The sequence below is a fragment of the Haliotis asinina genome, chromosome 1 (assembly GCF_037392515.1).
Source record: "Haliotis asinina isolate JCU_RB_2024 chromosome 1, JCU_Hal_asi_v2, whole genome shotgun sequence".
NCBI lineage: Eukaryota > Metazoa > Mollusca > Gastropoda > Lepetellida > Haliotidae > Haliotis > Haliotis asinina.
Window position 1 is genome coordinate 50,324,788 of NC_090280.1, and position 21,720 is coordinate 50,346,507.

General features: G+C 40.9%; 2 protein-coding genes across 2 annotated transcripts; both read left to right on the forward strand.

Annotated features, from left to right (window-relative positions):
* Nucleotides 1–132: 132 nt before the first annotated feature.
* LOC137279965 (peritrophin-48-like) lies at nucleotides 133–5,327 on the forward strand. The gene is made up of 4 exons (XM_067811850.1): nucleotides 133–217; nucleotides 2,479–2,659; nucleotides 3,232–3,377; nucleotides 5,147–5,327. The coding sequence occupies exons 1-4, from the start codon at nucleotides 136–138 to the stop codon at nucleotides 5,245–5,247; spliced, it is 510 nt and encodes a 169-aa protein (XP_067667951.1). The 5' UTR covers nucleotides 133–135; the 3' UTR covers nucleotides 5,248–5,327.
* A 4,135-nt stretch (nucleotides 5,328–9,462) lies between these two features.
* Nucleotides 9,463–13,882, forward strand: LOC137279981 (chitin-binding domain protein cbd-1-like). The gene is made up of 4 exons (XM_067811852.1): nucleotides 9,463–9,502; nucleotides 12,511–12,655; nucleotides 12,843–12,988; nucleotides 13,766–13,882. Exons 1-4 carry the CDS (start codon nucleotides 9,463–9,465, stop codon nucleotides 13,864–13,866), a joined length of 432 nt encoding a protein of 143 aa, XP_067667953.1. The 3' UTR covers nucleotides 13,867–13,882.
* Nucleotides 13,883–21,720: the final 7,838 nt, after the last annotated feature.

Here is a 21,720-nt window from a genome sequence, read left to right on the forward strand (position 1 = left end):
AAGGTCCCGGAATCTGTCCAGCACAGTGTGTGCTCTCTCTTTCTGTCGGCAGGTCAGAGAATATGCTCGGGGCAGTGTGTGCTGTTTCTGTACTCCAGGTCAGAGACGAGAGATAAGAAACACTTGCACAGGCACATGACATGTTATATTCCAGTACTGCAGGATCCCGACAACATGCAGGTTCTTCTATGTCTGTGTGCTTTGCTGCCTGTAGCGGGTCAGTATTGTCTATACTTTTAGATTACTTCCTCATCTATACACACTACGGTTAATGACAATTTGTACTTTGGTAGAAACAGATATATGGATGATTTGTGTGTGACACATAGTGCCATAGCTACTCGAATTATTAGTCTATCTTCAAAGATAAGAACATTTATACAACATCATCGTTATTGTGTAACACGTGTTTTTGTAATCAAGTAAATATCTGTGTGAATGGTCCACTATATGTCTGTCTAGGTTGTCCGGCACATATTTATCTGCACGGTCCAGTGTATGTCTGTCTGAGCAGTCCAGTACATGTCTTTGTCTGCATGGTCCAGTATATGTCTGTCTGAGTAGTCCAGTATAAGTCTCTATGTGTACGGTCCAGCATATATCTGTCTGAGTAGTACAGTATATATTTGTCTGCATGGTTCAGTATATGTCTGTCTCAGTAGTCCAGTATATGTCTGTCTGAGTAGTCCAGTGTATGTCTGTCTGAGTGGACCAGTATATATTATGATTATTACAGGATATTTATATAGAGCACATATCCATGCATCTAGTGATTGTTCTGTCTGAGTAGTCCAGTATATGTCTGTCTGAGTAGTCCAGTATATGTCTGTCTGAAGGGTACAGTATATTTCTGTCTGGGTAGTCCAATGTATGTTTGTCTAAGTGGACCAGTATATGACTATGATCCAACACAAAACTATGATCATGGTCCAGCGGGGTCTGCCAGTGGATCTGGATGCTATACTTACTAAACTCCTAAATATTTTCCTTGACCCTCTCATATATGTCATAGGCAGTATGTGCAAATAATCATTTTGATTCACTCATCCAAAGTGACAAAATATATAAGACAAACTGTTCAACAGTGACCGAAACTTGAAATTGTAAGAAGCCCTAAATGTATTTAGATTGACTGTCATTTACACGTGCTCAATCATATATGACATAAAATTGCTCTATTCGTCTTCCAATAGTCTAAATCAGTAAATAAAAAAAGAATATTTTCAGTCACATTTCATTCCAGTTTCGAAACATTTTCCAACTCTTTTGTTGCACTGTTAACCACTATGACCACAACTACCCTGGTTACATCTGACAATACATCGCCAAACACACTTTCTCCAACTGCGCCTTGGAGCCTGGCGTCTTGACCAAAACCATGCATGCTGTACTTTGCAAGGTCACTTCTGGAACATCCTTCCAGGACAGGGAGAACTGCCTCGCCGTATCAGTGATTACTACTCCTGTGTGGAAGGACACCCATGATGTTTCCAGGATCACCTTCACGGCTGCCTACCGAAGGAATGTGAACAGTGACATTACATCTTGCTCTCTGTATATCTAAAAATGTAATGTTAAAAGTTCGACTCCGGCGGCAAGAACAAGATCGTGTTTTGTCATGTCACAGTCCATCTGCAACCACCACCTTAATGCTGATTCTTTATTCAGAAACGATATTTATAACCTTATCTGTGTAGCATGGTTTGCTTTTGCTTGCCTAACATTAAAATGGCCACTGCAGGTGTCACACTTCTGGTGCCAAGTTTAGACATAGATGCATGAATCTGTTCACGTCAGTCATCACGAAAATCTAATCCTTTAAACACGCTGACCCTTCTAATCCTTTAAACACGCTGACCCTTCTAAATTGTTAAACACGTTGTCCCTTCTTATCTCTTAAACTCTACCTCATGACCTGCCGTATTTTACTCCAGTAGGTAATACTTCATCGTCTGAAAATTATGTCTGGATTGTATTGCTTTACAACTTCTTTATTATTTTACGACGCATCTAGTCTACTTCTTGCCCCTTCATCGGGTTATCGGTACATGGCGTCCGAATTGTGTTCTAAAGTATCAGAGACTTTTCTTCAAGATTGGGAAAAGGACCAAGCAAGAGAAAACAACATCAGAGACAATGGAGGAAACAAACTGCGAAAATTTAAGTCTAAGAGATCCCCAAAAAGTTATGCTCTCGATCATATGTCAAGATCTTGTCGTAGTCCTAGCGAGTTTTCGATGTGGTGACTTTATATACAGTGTGGGAGATACAACATTACGTCCATCAACCAGAGACTATGTTGCTTTTTGCCCTGACACTGTAAAGGATGGGATTCATGTTATACTACACCGCCCAGTATACAGGGAAATTACATCACTGCTTACAGAAGCATCCACAGCCAGCTACTATAATGTCAACTACCTTAATGATATACAGAAAATATGTCTGTCAGTCCTGACTTTTCTGCTTCGGTTGCAGTATACAGTCAGACAACTGTGGGCCCACTGTCCACCCGCTCCTGGGTCACGTGTCAATATCAACAAAATGGCTTCCTGGAAATGGGTTGCTGGGGCTATGTCACGTGCAAGAACGGGGTCCCTTTCACCACCTACTGTCCAACTGGTCAGGTTTATGACCGAGACTCCAGCTCTTGTGTTGCGTAAGTGAATGTTCTACTACGACACGCACGTGCAGGGCATACATATGTTGACTAAACGTCAGGTTATCCGCAGTATAACATTCGTTTACTGACCAAACGTCAATGTACCCACAGTAAAACATTCATTTAATGACTGAACATCAGGGTACACGGAGTATAACATTCGCTTATTAATTTAACATCACGTTATCCATAGTATAACATTAGTTTATTAACTAAACAGAAGGTTATGTAGATTATAACATTAGTTCATATTAAATAAACATCAGGTTACCCCAAGTATAACATTCTTTTATCTTTTCAGTTTCCAAACAGAAATCAGTTTCCAATATTTTTACAGAAACGTCTAGTAAACATCCATCTAATGATACATCACCTTGTGAACACGCACTTCATCAGGTGCCATATCATGAACACTCACTTCATCATGTGTCATATCGTGAACATTCACTTCGTCACGTGTCATGTCGTGAACACTCAGTGTCATGGCGTCATGCTACTGTGCGTACAAACGACTTTCGTGGAGAAATGATGTGACAGTATAACTGAGAGGTCACCGCCCCATGTTTTAGCCCCGGGACTAACCACGTGAAGTGTAACGAAGTGAAGCCATGCACCCTGAAGTACGACCACCGCTACGCCGACCTGGAGGATAAGTGCGAGTCCTACTACCTGTGTATGGCACAGTCTTTCTTCGGCAGGTTCTACTGTCCTAAAGGTAATCTTTACACACTGACGCCACTGAACTACCAACACTGCTACTGCCACGGTCATTACCACCACAACTACGTAGTAATAGAGAAAGATTTGTATGACCACTACCACTACCGCCACCACTATCATTACTACAAGAACTAACACTACCACAGACTATGTGAACCTATCCTTAGTACTTTTCGTTACACTCCACTACTGAGACTAACAAAACCTTGTGGGAGGTCGCGTCAGGTGGCCTTTGAGATTGACCAATCATAACACAGATTACCAAATCTCGAATGTGGACATTCGCACATACCTTTTGAACTTTTTATCTCGAAAGGATTCGTACCCGAACGATCACTACAAGAACTACCACTACCAATACCACTACTATTACTATAACAACTGCCACTACCACTAACATTACTGTAAGAACTACCACTACTACCACTAGCATTACCTTAAGAACTACCACTACCACTACCATTACTATACGAAAAACCACTACCATTATTATAACAACTACCACTACCATGACCATAAAAACTGCCACTACCATTACCATAAGAACTACCACTACCATTACCATAAGAACTACCACTACCATTACCATAAAAACTGCCACTACCATTACCATAAGAACTACCACTACCATTACCATAAGAACTACCGCTACCATTACCATAAGAACTACCACTACCATTACTATAAGAACTACCACTACCATTACTATAAGAACTACCGCTACCATTACTATAAGAACTACCACTACCATTACCATAAGAACTACCACTACCATTACTATAAGAACTACCACTACCATTACTATAAGAACTACCGCTACCATTACCATAAGAACTACCACTACCATTACTATAAGAACTACCGCTACCATTACCATAAGAACTACCACTACCATTACTATAAGAACTACCACTACCATTACCATAAGAACTACCACTACCATTACCATAAGAACTACCGCTACCATTACCATAAGAACTACCACTACCATTACTATAAGAACTACCACTACCATTACTATAAGAACTACCGCTACCATTACCATAAGAACTACCACTACCATTACTATAAGAACTACCACTACCATTACTATAAGAACTACCACTACCATTACTATAAGAACTACCGCTACTACCACTACCATTATCATAAGAACTACCACTACCATTACCATAAGAACTACCACTATTATTACCATAAGAACTACCACTACCATTAACATTACTACAAGAACTGACACAACTACCACCTTTACTACCACTGCCACCACTAACACTACCACTACGATCACAACCACGACCACCAGGACCACTAACACCACTACTACTACTACCACCACCACTACAACCACTATCACCACAAACACAACCATGACCACAAGCACGAATACGACCATACCGTTACTGCTAGCCCTACCAACACTACTACCACCACTACCACCACTACTGCCAGTATCACTACGACAACAAACACCACCACTACCACTGCCACTACTGTCACTACTGCTACCACTATTCTACTACTTCTATCAATACCACTGTCACTACCAACACTGCCAGTGCCACTACTACCACTACTGCTATCACTACTGATTACTATGCGTGCTGCTAATACTACAATCAGTATTACTTCCAGCACTGACACTACCGTTATTATTGCTACTACTGTTATCTCCATTACCAATTTTGGCATTTAATATCCAGATTGAGATTCTCAGAAAGGTCTTATCCCTTTCCCTAAACAAAAACTGATCATATATTATAGGCACCGTATTCAACGAGCCGCTACAGACATGTGACTACCCCGGGGACACCCCACCACCATGCGGCACCCTGACCTTCACCCGGACCACACCCCATTTCTGATATGGCCTCGTCCCAAGGGAGGATACTTCCCGGCATTCTATCCATTACAATATGTAACAATAAAGAAGTTTGTGTCAGTGTGCCTTGATTTGTTCATGCATCATGTAAGGTCTCGAGGCAACTACTGATACGTCTTATCGTAGCTCGGCACACAAAGTAGGTTGGTGTCGGCACACCCGCACGTGGCAGCAGATTAACATACGCAAATTACCAAAATATATTATGTGAGAGACCCTATGAGAACAAAACATATATTCATTAGCTTGCCACATGTAATGTTGCGATTTGTAATTTGCCGGGGATCAATAAATAGCTATAACGGAATGTGTACCAGTGCTTTTTAACACAGACTTGCTGAATTGGTGCCTCAAATGATGGACAAACTATCGCATCAGTTCAAGAAGGGAATGTCTGCATGTGTTAATATCCAAATACGTCCCTTCAAACATGGAGTATATATTACTGTGAACCACGCATATCACACCATAGGTCTCTAAGAATCGGTGCCTTGTGTGGGATCGAACACGAATACCTAATACTTGGCTGTGCCACCGCCCCAGTAGCATTGATATTAGTTCTTATTTACTGAAGGCTTTATCAGGCAGGTTGGCGCAGCTGTTGCCAACCCTTGCACCTTTCACAATGTGGAAGTTGTCAGTCCCTAGACTCCATACTCCAATACAGAAAGCGTTAACCGCTAGACGTCTTGTATCTATAGCAATAAAAAGGTGTTAACCCCTAGCAATCTTGATTCTATTGCAATACAGAAGGTGTTAACCTCTAGAAATTCTGAATCTATTGCAATACAGGTGTCGTCAGCCAATAGACTTGTTGCATCTTGCTGCACACTTTATATCACCATGATGGCACCCTTCTTCATTATGATGACACTTACTTCACCATGATGATACCTGTGGTCACCATGATGGCACCTTAGTTGACCATGACACCTTTGCTCCCCATTACGACACCTAACTTCACCATGATGACACCTGTGTTCACCATGACGACACCTAACTTCACCATGATGACACCCATGAAGATAGATACCTTTGTTCACATGATGGTCCCCTTCTTCGTCGCGATGACACCCGTGATGACACCCGTGATGGCACTCTAAGTTTCAACTATTTGCCAAGTTGTCGTGTAGGGCTATAATACAATTGCGAGTGAGTGAGTTAATATTACACCTCACATACAATATCATGGACATACACTGTTTCTTCGTAATGTATTTTTGCCTAAATGAGTCAGCAAAGACGTCTCCTCCTCAAAATACGAGAATACCACGAATACATTATACACTAAATAGGTCACTTTAACCTACATTGATTATCTTTCAGTTCACAAGTCACCACCACCAGGCCGTCTGGTCTCCATCCTTACAATGTCACGTGGTTCTGTGCGTCACGTGGCTGTGTGTGCCAGGTGGTTCTGTCTCAACCAAACACTTTCGTCAATGTGACCTGGAAAGTGAAATCGGTTGATTGACCCTATTCAAAACATATATGGAAATTGTAGAAGGCGCGATCTGAAGAATGGACTGAATTTAATCCAATGTTTTATTTCTGAATGAATGAAACGACCGTGTTTTGGAGGCACAAATCGTCCATAGTTCTTTAAGCGTTGAACACAGGGACAGCGGTAATGGCGGATTATCAAAGCGTTAAACTGTTACGTGATATAACTGATCTCAGTTCATCCCCAACGAGATTACAGCCGCCAGCACATTCAGTTAGTCTGAGTGTTGAGTCAAGTTTAGGGAGACCCACCCCACAGCCTACGGCCAGTCACTCCTGTTGCGGTAGACATGTTTAACCTAGACTTATACACTATTAACACGTTCAGAACAATGCGTACTCTTAAAATCTACGGTTACCCTTAAGTAACCTTAAATTTCCGAAACGTTTTGAGACATTCACGTATGGTTAGTTATATACAATAACACTGAAGGAATCGGGAATGCGTTAAGTGACAGTGGACGTTATCACTGTCATCTGTCTTAAGGGGCGAGAGATGTATGTTGGCAATACTGCGTATGAATGAGCCTGTCTACATCATCTTGCAGCGCCCGGCCAAGTTCAACATGGGCGCACACGTATCTTATCAGCTCTCTGACTCGAACATGTTTAACGGGTCTAACAGTAGGGTTCCAGTTCTTGTTCTGGTACTTTGTCATACTGGAGGGTAAGTATCACCAACGTGTGTAGTAAGCACTGGCGACGTCCGAAGCGGCAAACGGTCAAGACACAGACAACAAAGGATCTCCGAGTGTTGGACCGACAGTACTAGTGGTTGATCTTTCATTGCACAAAGGAGGTACGCTCAGTCCTTGTGCTGTGGTATCTCCCTAATCTACCGCGGGGTCTGTGATGAGGTGTCTGGTTAACGCTAGCTAGACGTTGATTTCCACGATTTATACGACCACGCCTACCAAGGAAGTGTAAAGTGAGTCACCTTAAAAACGCCTCGTCACTATTGACAATCACCTGTTTCCACGTCGTTTACATCAACTACAGGTGTTGACAACACGAGGATTCCCAGGGCCGGTACAGCGTTTGGACGTCAAGTATGGAGATTGGCTGGCAAAGATATCTACCTGTCTTACGCGTAACCGTACTCATGTAGCTTGGTTGACATTCTGCAGCATTCTGCAACTGTCGTAAATAGTGTCATAGCATATCATAACTATCGTCTTAGTAACGACTGTCGTAAATAGTGTCATAGCATATCATTACTATCGTCTTAGCAACAACTGTCGTAAATAGTGTCGTAGCATATCATTACTATCGTCTTAGCAACAACTGTCGTAAATAGTGTCATAGCATATCATTTCTATCGTCTTAGCAACAACTGTCGTAAATAGTGTCATAGCATATCATAACTATTGTCTTAGCAACAACTGTCGTAAATAGTGTCGTAGCATATCATTACTATCGTCTTAGCAAACAACTGTCGTAAATCGTGTCATAGCATATCATAACTATCGTCTTAGTAACGACTGTCGTAAATAATGTCATAGCATATCATTACTATCGTCTTAGCAACAACTGTCGTAAATAGTGTCATAGCATATCATTATTATCGTCTTAGCAACGACTGTCGTAAATAGTGTCATAGCATATCATAACTATCGTCTTAGTAACAACTGTCGTAAATAGTGTCATAGCATATCATAACTATCGTCTTAGTAACGACTGTCGTAAATAGTGTCATAGCATATCATAACTATCGTCTTAGCAACAACTGTCGTAAATAGTGTCATAGCATATCATTACTATCGTCTTAGTAACGACTGTCGTAGTGTCATAGCAAGTCGTACTTTGTGCACGTTACATCCCTTTCCTCCTTTATAAGTATATGGATGTTAGTGTAGGCTTACTGGATCCAGGACGTATTATTTTCAGCAATACAAGCCCCTGTGATGTAGTGATCGTATTAGCGACGACTGTCGTACATAGTGTCATAGCATGTCGTAACAACTATCGTACTGGCATTATCTGTAAAGTAACAACCAGCAACAACTGATCCGACTGTTGTTTATGGTATGAAGTAAACATCGTTCCAACACCAACTGCCATAAACTACGCTATGATATATGACGATCGTCCTGGAGATATCTGCCGTTAACAATGTCATGTTTCAATAACAATAACGATCATATAAGGTCTCAGTGCTACAGTACAGTAGAACCAAAGGGAATCGAACGTAAGGATTTGGTTTAACAAACGAGAACTGTACGGCACCAAGTCTCTCTCTATACGTTAGCTTCACTGTTCGATTCTTTTTGTACGAAGACCCATGCATTTACTTACACGGATAGAGCTATAGCTGCATAAATGCACTTCATGCCCTGTGTCACGTGGGTTGTAGACGGAATCTACACAGAGCGTAGGAAGAATTAATTTATTTCACTCTGTTAACACATGTCTGATCAAAGATGTTTGCACGCGGTCCACGAAACGAGAAGGAGGTGGGGATCACCACTGAGTTAGTATTTGAAGCTAACATCCACGGATGTAGAACTCACGACCCCTAATCAATCATACCCCCAACCCGTCGGCTGCTCCGTGCTCTAAGCAACAAGGGTGGTGCACCGGTAAGTAGGTTCTCTCCCACACAAAGATAAGGGACTGTAGGTATAAAGCTGAAGAGATAGAGAGACAGTTCATCTGAAACCACTTTCCGATCTTCATCAGACAGTCTGATTTCAACATGCAGCAATTATTTGTGATTTTACTGGTGCTTCCCGCAGGTAGGTCACATGACTAGTTCTGTATATGGGTTAGTGATCATTATGGACGTGAACCGCCTTCTGAGAAACAGATGTATTAGTTTGTTATGACAGTGGTTCAATGTGTAATTTACCTATGAATTTTAAATAGCTGATAGTGTTCTAGAGCTTGTTGTCTGAAAGGACGGATTAAACATGGTACCAGTTCGAGGACTTTCTGAGTGGCCTGTGAGGGATTAGACACGTTTCGTAATGCAGTGGACAGATGTCTTTTTTTTCATAACATAGAATCTCGCTTCCCTCCGGAATATCAAACGATGGCCTACAAACTCGATAGTTCATTATGCCTCAATTTAGAGCGAAGAAGGGACATACAGAAAAGACAAGAAAGTTCAAATCATATTCAAATGTCAAAGAAACACGAAACAGTGAAATATAGTTACATGTACGTGACATAGTTACATGTACGTGAATGCAGTTACATGTAACTGAAAATAGTGACATGTTCGTAAATATAGGTATCGCTAATGGAATATAGTTACATGTACGTGACATAGTTACATGTACGTGAATATAGCTACAGGTACGTGAATATAGTTACATGTACGTGACATAGTTACATGTACGTGAATATAGCTACAGGTACGTGAATGTAGTTACATGTAACTGAAAATAGTGACTGAACTGAACATAGGTATCTATACTGGAATATAGTTACATGTATGTGAACAGTGTTATTTGCCGTAATAATAATTTGTAACGCTTTGCCATGTTCTAAGCGCAAACACAGCACATTCAGTAGCGATGAAAAAGGAATGTCTTTAGGTGAGATTTAAAACTTGAGAGAGATAGAGTACATCTAATGTCTGTATGGAGAGAGTTCCATAGGAAATCAGCTGAATGTTTGAAAGATCTACAACCGAGAGTTTTGAGTTTATATGGAGCACAACAAAAAGTGACTGATCGACAGATCTGAGATTCTTCTGTGGGGCGTGGGGTGAGACAATGACTTGTCATTATAGTGGAGAAGTTCCATTCAGTGCTGACTGGATGTGACTTGCCAGTTTTGAGCATTTCATAAACCTGGCGACAGAGCTCTACAGAGACTATTCCAATGTCTAACCGCGACAGCACTTTTATTTTCTGTTTCTCATCGCCGACTCGAACATAGTACGTGACTTACCGCCTCGTCATATAAAATGTGCATCTTTTAATCAGTCGCTGTCAGAGGCACGCGGGAAATTAAAATACGAATTACAATAAATGAGAATCAAGGACATTATTCAGATCATTTTGCCGTTATTAAGTCTGTTTCCTCGACCGATCGACCCATGTTCAGAATTCGGTGAAACGTTTTGGTTTTTTTTATATTACTATTAGATCTATAGGAAATGCATATAACTATTGCTTGCTCTAGGCGCTGGTATTCGTCTGGCTGGCTACGTGAAACACATCAATTTAAAGCAATGATGATCTAAAGCAGTGGTGATTCTGATGAAGAGTAAAAACAATGTTCCTCGGTTGGTGGTGGCAGATCTTCGATAGGTGGTTCATATGATGGTTAGATTCACGTCTAAAACACGCACATCTTTTTATACTATGATAAACAGGAAATTCTGCGCCATCGTTCTGGGGATGATCGATGTGGCATTCTTGAGTCAGAAAAAGTAATCGTGAGTTAAGTGTTTGCTCTGTTTAGTTGAAGTGTGTTCTTAGACATCTAGCATTTAACACCTTTCATACACGGCTCCATCCTGGCACAAACTTCAGTCTGACTTTGGGGTGACTTGTAACGTTATCTATGAGCTGAGAGTCGTCAGCGTAAAATGATCCGGAGGACGTAGGTCATTGAGAGCAGAGTTGTTTCGTATAAAGGGTGAGCAGGAAAGGCCCCAAGACAGTATGTGGTACTCCACATTTCAATGTGGTAGAAAGTGGCATATGTACGTGGGTATGTTCCATATACGTGATCATATCAACCAGTTGCCTCAGCTGCCCTCCTGAAACTGTGTGACGCATATTGCCCTCCTGTAGCGCTGGCTGATGGCATATACCCTCATGCAGCTCTATGACGCATAGTCCGTCTTGCAGCTCTATGACGTACGTTCCCACTTGTAGCTCTGTGACGTACCTATGACGTTTAGTTCGTCTTGTAGCTCTATGACGTACATTCCCTCCTGTACCTCTGTGACGTACGTTCCCACTTGTAGCTCTGTGACGTACCTATGACGTATAGTTCGTCTTGTAGCTCTATGACGTACATTTCCTCCTGTACCTCTATGACGTACGTTCCCACTTGTAGCTCTGTGACGTACCGAACCTCATGTAGCTCTGTTACGAACAGTCCCTCAAGTATCATTATGGCTTAAATTTTCCTCGGGGGTCATTAGGACATACTATTACATATACGCAGTTCTGACTATCGTATGACCTCTTATGTAACTCTTGAATGTAGTTCTTGGTGACGTATACCCCGCGGTAGCTGTGGCTAACGTGCCACCCCCTTGTCTCTCTGGCTGACGCACGCTCCCTCCTGAATCTATGACTATCGTACAGCCCTCCGGTATCTCTTGCTGTATCTCACGGAATCACCTCCTGCAGCTGTGGCTGACATACATCTCCCGTAGCTCTGACTAACGTACTCCACCTCTTGTACCTCAGGCTGACGTACAACCCTCCTTTGTACCTCTGGTTGACGTACAACTCCCCTTGTAGCTCTAACTGACGCACAACCCCGCTTGGACCTCTGTCTGACGTACAGCAGCCCCTTGTATCCCTGGTTGACGTACAACCACTCTTGTACCTCTGTCTGACGTAAAACCATCTTGTAGCTCTGACTGACATATGTTTCCCGCCTGTAACTCTTTAACATTCTCATCCTGTCTGATTCCGACGCATACTACTCTTCTATAGCTGTGTGACGTACAATCTACATTTTTTGTAGCTCTGTCAGACATGTGACACACTGTAGCTCCGTGACATACATGTATCACGCCGTACCTCTATCAGCTTGCTGTATCTCATTGCAGCTCTATGTCTGAACTGCACGGGCAAGCCTGATGGCAACTATGACATAGGCTGCCGCTCCTACTCCACGTGCACTGCAGGCAGCTTCCAGATTGTCAGTTGCCCTGACACCCAGGTGTACAACAAGAAGATCGGGAAGTGTGACAGGTAAGCAGGCCTATACATGCACAACAAATTTAGCTAAGGCACTATGACACACTTGCGATTTCACCACACTTTTACACTGGTCTCTTTGTGATCATAACAGCCATCAGTCTTATTGCAGCAAGAAGACCAACCTGTATAACGGGGAATGTTCAAGGTGATCTATACTCTAATCTCTTATATCCCGCAGACCCGAGAACGTTGCTCCCCCCTGTGGTGTGCAGATGGATTGTTCCGGCAAGCAGGACGGGCACTACGCCGACATGAGCAACAACTGCCAGTCGTACTTCACGTGTGCGGCCGGAGCCTTCTTCGGGCACAACCCTTGCCCAGCAGGTAACGCCAGCTCCCTACTCACACAACAATATTATGACGAAGTCTATCATTTACTGATTCAATGTACTACACATCATTCTCCTGTAATATTGGCAAAACCCATATCACTAACACAAACATCAATTTTATACACTTGTTTACTTTTACCATGTTGTGTTTGAACTTTTATTTAAACCTTCAACATGAACCTTTTTAAAACGTTGCGAACAAGGCAACATAGCAAACGTTAGTGAATAACTTAGAGATGGATCTGTAGTACTGGGGGTAGAGGGTGTGAGGGTGTGGGGGTGTGGGGGTGTGGCGGAGTGGGGGTGAGGTGGGGTTTGGGTTGATGGCGGGGCTAATAAGGCTCACACGATAATGACATGTCAGCTGATGTTTGACATTGCGCGATATATTCATCCAATAACTGTTACTGAAATGAAGCATATTTTTAATCGTATAAACAAGTTCACTATTTTTTACGATGGAGGAGTGAGGAAAAAGAAACAGAAAAGTGTTCAAGAAGCACATGCACAAGTGCCGACAAAGTCATTTATTCATTGCCATTTGCTATTCCGTCTCCATCCTTTCTCGCACACCTGTCGGCCCTTTACTCTGCGCCCTCCACATAGATTGACGATGTCACTGAAACCATGTGCTGGATGTGTCCCCAGACACCGTGCTTGATTCATATAGACTGACAATGATATCATGTCCTTGATGTGTCCCCAGGCACCGTGTTTGGTCTGTATAGACTGACAATGTTACTGATGTAAGGTTCTCGATGTCTTCCAGGCACTGTGTTTGACGAGAATATGCAGACTTGCAACTGGGCCAACGCTGTCAAGCCTCCATGTGGGACATACGTCACAACAACTGCCAAGTCCTCCAACTAACATCCGTACGCGTGTCAGTAATAAACCATTTCTCTTCTGTACCTGATTCTTACTTCTTGCTTCCTTTTTGCCTGTGTATTTGACTTCAGGCAACCCCGATGTTCACTAATACTGTCACATCACGGTGATCAGTAATACAGTTAAACCCCGATGTTCACTAATACTGTCATATCACGGTGATCAGTAATACAGTTAAACCCCGATGTTCACTAATGCTGTCATATCACGGTGATCAGTAATACAGTTAAACCCCGATGTTCACTAATGCTGTCATATCACGGTGATCAGTAATACAGGTAAACCCCGATGTTCAGTACTACTGTCATATCACGGTGATCAGTAATACAGTTATATCACGGTGTTCTGAAATACAGTTATATCCCGGCGTGGATTGATACAGTTATATCCCGGTGCTGGGAAATGCAGTTTTGTCAGGATTTTCGGGAATACAGTTTTACAGTACATCTGTACATTTCCATTATTATTTTAAGTAAATGTAAGAGATCTTTGATTTCCTATCGATTACAGTATGGACAGATACATTGCTCACGAGATATGTATGATATCCGACCTCTGCCAGTTGAATGGATTAAGACTGAATAAAGAAATCATGGTCTGTATACCGGTGCATCCTAAACGTATCCCGATACGTAATTATTACAATCCTGTATTACGTACATCGGAACACCGGTAATACCGTGCAGTCGCACTTACTTTCCACAATCACATTTATTCGCACCTTCTGCGATTTCTTTGGCTGTAATGTGGCCATCAACAGTGTGGTTCCCGTTACCGTCTATATCATGAAAGACTATGTTAATATTTCCTAAGTAACAGCTGCAGAAAACAATTCATTAAAACGGTCAAAATATTCCTGGGTGGAATGACGTATTCCAGTCTCACAGTTCCAGTCATTCCCTAAACTTGCGTCCAAAACTCTTTTCTACAGTTTCTTGAAATAATGATGTCTCTGTTTGATTCTAAAATATGTCTTATATCTGTTTTACAAATCTCTGTATGGATATATGTCTTATATCTGTTTTACAAATCTCTGTATGGATATATGTCTTATATCTGTTTTACAAATCTCTGTATGGATATATGTCTTATATCTGTTTTACAAATCTCTGTATGGATATATGTCTTATATCTGTTTTACAAATCTCTGTATGGATATATGTCTTATATCTGTTTTACAAATCTCTGTATGGATATATGTCTTATATCTGTTTTACAAATCTCTGTATGGATATATGTCTTATATCTGTTTTACAAATCTCTGTATGGATATATGTCTTATATCTGTTTTACAAATCTCTGTATGGATATATGTCTTATATCTGTTTTACAAATCTCTGTATGGATATATGTCTTATATCTGTTTTACAAATCTCTGTATGGATATATGTCTTATATCTGTTTTACAAATCTCTGTATGGATATATGTCTTATATCTGTTTTACAAATCTCTGTATGGATATATGTCTTATATCTGTTTTACAAATCTCTGTATGGATATATGTCTTATATCTGTTTTACAAATCTCTGTATGGATATATGTCTTATATCTGTTTTACAAATCTCTGTATGGATATATGTCTTATATCTGTTTTACAAATCTCTGTATGGATATATGTCTTATATCTGTTTTACAAATCTCTGTATGGATATATGTCTTATATCTGTTTTACAAATCTCTGTATGGATATATGTCTTATATCTGTTTTACAAATCTCTGTATGGATATATGTCTTATATCTGTTTTACAAATCTCTGTATGGATATATGTCTTATATCTGTTTTACAAATCTCTGTATGGATATATGTCTTATATCTGTTTTACAAATCTCTGTATGGATATATGTCTTATATCTGTTTTACAAATCTCTGTATGGATATATGTCTTATATCTGTTTTACAAATCTCTGTATGGATATATGTCTTATATCTGTTTTACAAATCTCTGTATGGATATATGTCTTATATCTGTTTTACAAATCTCTGTATGGATATATGTCTTATATCTGTTTTACAAATCTCTGTATGGATATATGTCTTATATCTGTTTTACAAATCTCTGTATGGATATATGTCTTATATCTGTTTTACAAATTTCTGTATGGATATATGTCTTATATCTGTTTTACAAATCTCTGTATGGATATATGTCTTATATCTGTTTTACAAATCTCTGTATGGATATATGTCTTATATCTGTTTTACAAATCTCTGTATGGATATATGTCTTATATCTGTTTTACAAATCTCTGTATGGATATATGTCTTATATCTGTTTTACAAATCTCTGTATGGATATATGTCTTATATCTGTTTTACAAATTTCTGTATGGATATATGTCTTATATCTGTTTTACAAATCTCTGTATGGATATATGTCTTATATCTGTTTTACAAATCTCTGTATGGATATATGTCTTATATCTGTTTTACAAATCTCTGTATGGATATATGTCTTATATCTGTTTTACAAATCTCTGTATGGATCTTTGTAGTCCTGGCCTTAACTTTATTACAGTGTTAGTCTCTATCACATCATGCGTTCTTCTTGCCGAGTACCAAAAGGGTTGAAATTTCCTGTTAAACATCGATGTATGTTAAAGTATATTTTCCGTGAACAAATCAACAGACTGCTTAGTGATGTTGTCTGTTCGTCTTGGGCATTATCTATAGCAAGTAGAAATGTGAGACATTAGACATGTCTGTCTTCATTGTCAAACGTTAATCGCTTGGTGTTGAGCCTTGGCTCTTGTTAACATCGAAGGACTTGTGTGAAGAGAACGGGCGTATATATATCAGACAATAGTCTCTGAGACTGGATCCACAGTGAAATGTGTATACACACACATCGGTACTGGAGTCGCAGGTACACCTGCTGCTTATCATGTGCATATCCAGCGATATACATGTTAATCAAACTTCCTCTATATGGACTAACATTATGATCTCCTGAACGTGTTATATCAAGGCGGATCTTCCTTCTCTCCTGTTATATCATCAGTACAATCCTTCAGATGTCTGGCCCGGCCGCTGAGATCGCCACCAAGCATGATGACAGGCTGGGAGTTGCAGCCCTAGGGGACGTCCACAATGTCACTTTCTAACATGGTTATTCCGTTTTTGTCATCACATTATGAATAGAAAGTAGAACCTGGCGGGAATACATAAACACGGCAATATAAAACATCTCTATCAAGTTCAAAAGGTCAATTGTAACAAAATTTGTATACCCAATGGGGTGTAAAATACATTGTAAATATAAACACGAATGCATTTTCGCATAAAGAGACATGATTACCACCTGAGTTACGACCAACACTTCATATAGTCTTTAAAATGTGAAAACAAACATCTGAAAAATGTTAAGAAAAATCATCAATGTTCATAGCTGACTATGTCTCTGTCGAATCATAATTGCCATGGCTTTTCACAGACGTATGTCGAGGTTGCAGTGCATGAACAGCCCATCACGCCAGCTACAGCAACGAACGATTGCTTACAATACAGAATGGTACTCCGCTATATACGACTGCAATGTAGTGCCCAGCTATGTATGACTGTGTTAAAATATCCACCTATCGATGATTGTAGTGTAATACCCTGATATACATGACTGTAGTGTTGTAGCCACCTAGTGTAGTACTCAGCTATATATGACTGTATTATATTATCGAGCTATGTATGAATGTAGTGTAGTGCCCTGATATATATGTCTATAGAATAGTACCCAGCTATATATGACGGTAGTGTAGTACCCAGATATATGTGACAGTAATGTTGTACGCTGATATATATGCCTGTAGTGAAGCTCCCAGCTGTATATGACTGTAAGGCAGTATATATTTAACTATATAACTGTCCTGTAGTACCCAGGCATATACGACTAAAGTGGAGTACCAAGTTATATGTCAGTGTAGTGTAGTAGACCGTGTGTGTCTGGCAAATATGAGACGTTGACATAATACAGCAAACAGTTGTGGCCCCACTGCAATCTTTGACAACAAAGTGGGAGGTGGACAAATACCGGAAGTCCCTAATCCCTGTTTGTCTCGTTATTTGCTTCCAAGTTGCCATGACGAAACAGATACCCAGTGCAAACAGAAAACTAGGCATGCAGTGAAAGATTTGTCAATGTTCCTCCGATTTCCCATCATATATCACAGACGTCAAACAGAACTGGTGGAAGGACGTGAAGATCTGAACCTGGAAAATACATCAGCATGAACGGGATACGAATAGTGTTGGTTGGCACACTGCTGGCAGCGTTGGCGACAGGTAAGTAAGTAGACTTGATAGCAGTAATGTTGGGTGACGCTCTGCCGGCAATGTTGGCGATAGATAGGTAGGTAGATTTCATGGCAGTAGTGTTGGATGGCACACTGCCGTCAATGTTGGCGACAGGAAAGTAAGTAGACTTCACAACAGTAGAGTTGGTTGGCGCACTGTTGGCAATGTTGGCGCAAGGTGAGTAGGTAGACCTGACCACACTCTGCAGATTTACATCTATAAATAAGAAGTCCTACTAAGATTTGCGACATGTTATGCGTCGTATCAGATACTGTGAAGACATTAGTAATAACGACGCATTTATTGGAACAGGTCGAGTTGTAAAGCAGAGCGACGGTATTATCACTTCCATCTGTCCTCCGTGACCTGCCACCATTTCCGTCAATGTTTGATCTAAGGCACAAAGACATGCCCGTTCTCTTTTTGTTCTGGATTCCAAAGCTATACACAAATCAGCACAAAGAAAAAGTGCGAAATATGCATTTGAAAGATTCACTTTAATCTTAGTTAAATCCATTAAGGACTTCGTTTACGCTGACAGAGTCGTGATACACATGGAAACCACATATTTGGTTTCATATTTAATCCTGTAAACAATAACTACAAACAAAAACTCAACAAATGATGACACGGGATCACTTCAATTTCCACGTATCAGCTTTCCAGCTTTTTTTGGACAGTATCAAGCAGTTCGGGTGTTGAGCGTTTCCAAAAATATTACACGCGAATGAGCTGATTGTACGAATACTTCAGGATAATTTTCCAAATATGATCCATTAGGTGTAGAAATCCTTATAAATCCATATAAGAGGTAATATATGTAATATATACGAGACTGAATTGGATCGAGTGTTTGCAATCACTTTACCAATGTATACTATTGTGACTACGAGTCAGCGTTTGTGGTGTTGTACTCAGGTCACAAGGCAGTGTTTAATGGACTGAATTATGGCTACAAAGCAGTGTTTACTAATGTTTTAGCATGGCTACATGTCAGTGTTTACTGACTTTGAATTGTGGCTACATGTCAGTGTTGGCTGGCACCATATTATGGCTACAAGGCAATGTTTACTGCTGCTATATTGTTGCAACAAGGCAGTGTTTACTGCTGCAGTATTGTGGATACAGGTCAGTGTTTACTGGTACAGTATTGTTGCAAGAAGGCAGTGTTTACTGTAGTTTTATTGTGGCTAGAAATCAGTGTTTACTGATGTTGCATTTCAGCAGTGAATGGACGCCGGACTGTCAAGAAGTCTGTGTACAAACACTGGTGTGAGGACCTCGAGGACGGCATGTACATCAGTGACTGCACCACCTTCTACCGCTGCGTCAATGAGACTACCGAGTACCTGCCGTGTCCCAACAATCTTGTCGCTAATGAGAAGCACATGTGGTGTGACTAGTAAGTCAAGAGAGTCTGACTGGGTGATGACCAGTCTTTGCGTATGCCTTATCGTATGCCTTTCTCACAGTGTTGGGGAGAGGCTGGATGTGTGATGATCGTGTGTGTGGGTTTCCCGTGTGATGACTACGACGTGCTGGAGCATAACAGTTGCTGTGGCCGAATGTCTGACAATACGAAGTGTTAAGGTGGGGCAGATTGTATGACAATAGGAAATATTACGATGTTTAAGATGGGACAACAGGAAATGTTAAGCTGTAGCAGGTTGCAGGATAACAGGAAGTGTTACAATGTGTCGTGTGTATGACAATGGGAAGTTTTATGATGTGGCCGTGTGTATGACAGTAGCAAGTGCTATGGTTGGTCAAATGTATGACAAGATGAAGTGTTGAAATGTTGTCATGTGTATTACAGTGGGAACTGTTAAGGTGTGGCAGATTGAAAGACAATAGGAAGTGTTGGAGTTTGGTCGAGTGTATGACATGGAAAGTGTTACGATGTGGCAGATTGTAAGACAATAGGAAGAGTTAGAGTTTGGTCGAGTGTATTACATGGAAAGTGTTACGATATGGCAGACTGTATGAACATAGAATGTGTTACCCTAGAAATAACAGTAGCACATGTTTGATTACAAGAGGTAGACGAGCCAATTGCATTAACGTCTCCATTTTGTCTTCATTAGTAAGGATCTAGTTAAACCCCCATGCGGCACCGCCCCCAACTGTACTGGCATGGACGGCAACTACCCCGACTACGCCAGGAAGTGCCAGTATTACTTCACGTGTCTACACGACGACTTCTACGGCTACACACGATGCGCAGCCAGTAAGTAAAGAGCGTAGATAGAACGGCGGTATAACATGTTCTTGCGTGCACCTGCACTTACTCCTGCGGGGTCAAGTCAAGCCACCTATAAACAAAAATATCACCCTGCATGCTCTTCATTCATGCAAACATCAGGTCGGCTGTTCACATTTGACGATGGATTTCAACAGTAAGCCTTCAGTATTTAAGAGGAATTTAGAAAGATCCCGGAACGAAGAAATGATTTATCTGAAGCTGGAATTACAGTTGAAAACGACATACAATACATAAGCTTGTAAGTAAATGAGCAAAACAATTCTCCCCACAGTCCCACCTCGTACAATCCCAGCAAATACACTGAGGTTGGTGCACATTTAGAGCTTCCTGTGCTTTTTCTACTCCTACATGCAATTTGACAGTTTTGCTCGATCACTACATACTGTTCGACCTCTCTAAACCGGACGCTGTCGGCCTAGGGCAGAGGTCCACATTTGCACCTGGGGGTTCGAGTACATGCCAATTCACGTGCTGTCTTCAGAGGAAACAGTAGAGATCTATCTAGATGTTCCTTACATAATGCAAATGTTGTTTTCATTCCAAATGTGTGTTTGTATGGCTTTTACAAAGTATGTAATGTTTCGTTTTGACAGATTTGCTGTTTAATCCCGAGAAGAACAACTGTGACTGGCCTTGGTTGGTGAAACCCCCGTGTGGGACGGCCCAGGGGAACGTGTGGCCAGACGGAAGGCCCCAGCCCTACCGAAGATAGGGGTCACGTCTTCACCTATGGGATCGTTGACATGACACATTAACGCCCATGGTGTTTGATCTTTATGTTCACAGTTGCATCCCCTTGATCTTTAAATACTACATCTCTATCCTCTTTACAGGTGAACGATACAACCGTATCCTCCCAATAGGTAAATGGTACAATTTTATACGTCGTATAGATAAATGGCACAACTATATCCTCCGTATAGGTAAATGATACAAATGTATCGTCCTTATTGGTAAATGATACAATTGCATCTTCCTTATTGGAAAAATGATACAATTGTGCCCTTCGTATATGAATAAGATACAACTACCTCGCCGACTGAGGTTGTCCATGTTAATTTAACAAAACGTGATCTAGGGTTAACTGTGGATGTCTGAAGTAAACTATGAATGCCTACGAATAACCGTAGACCCGAGGGTTAACTGTGGATGTCCAGGTTTAGCTGTGGAAATCCAGAGCGTATAGGTTACGGAATCATGTACAAAAGAACCCACAAGCACTAATATCTATGAAGCACAGAATATCCAGAACAAAAGTTCACTTTCTGTAACATTTTCACGAGCGT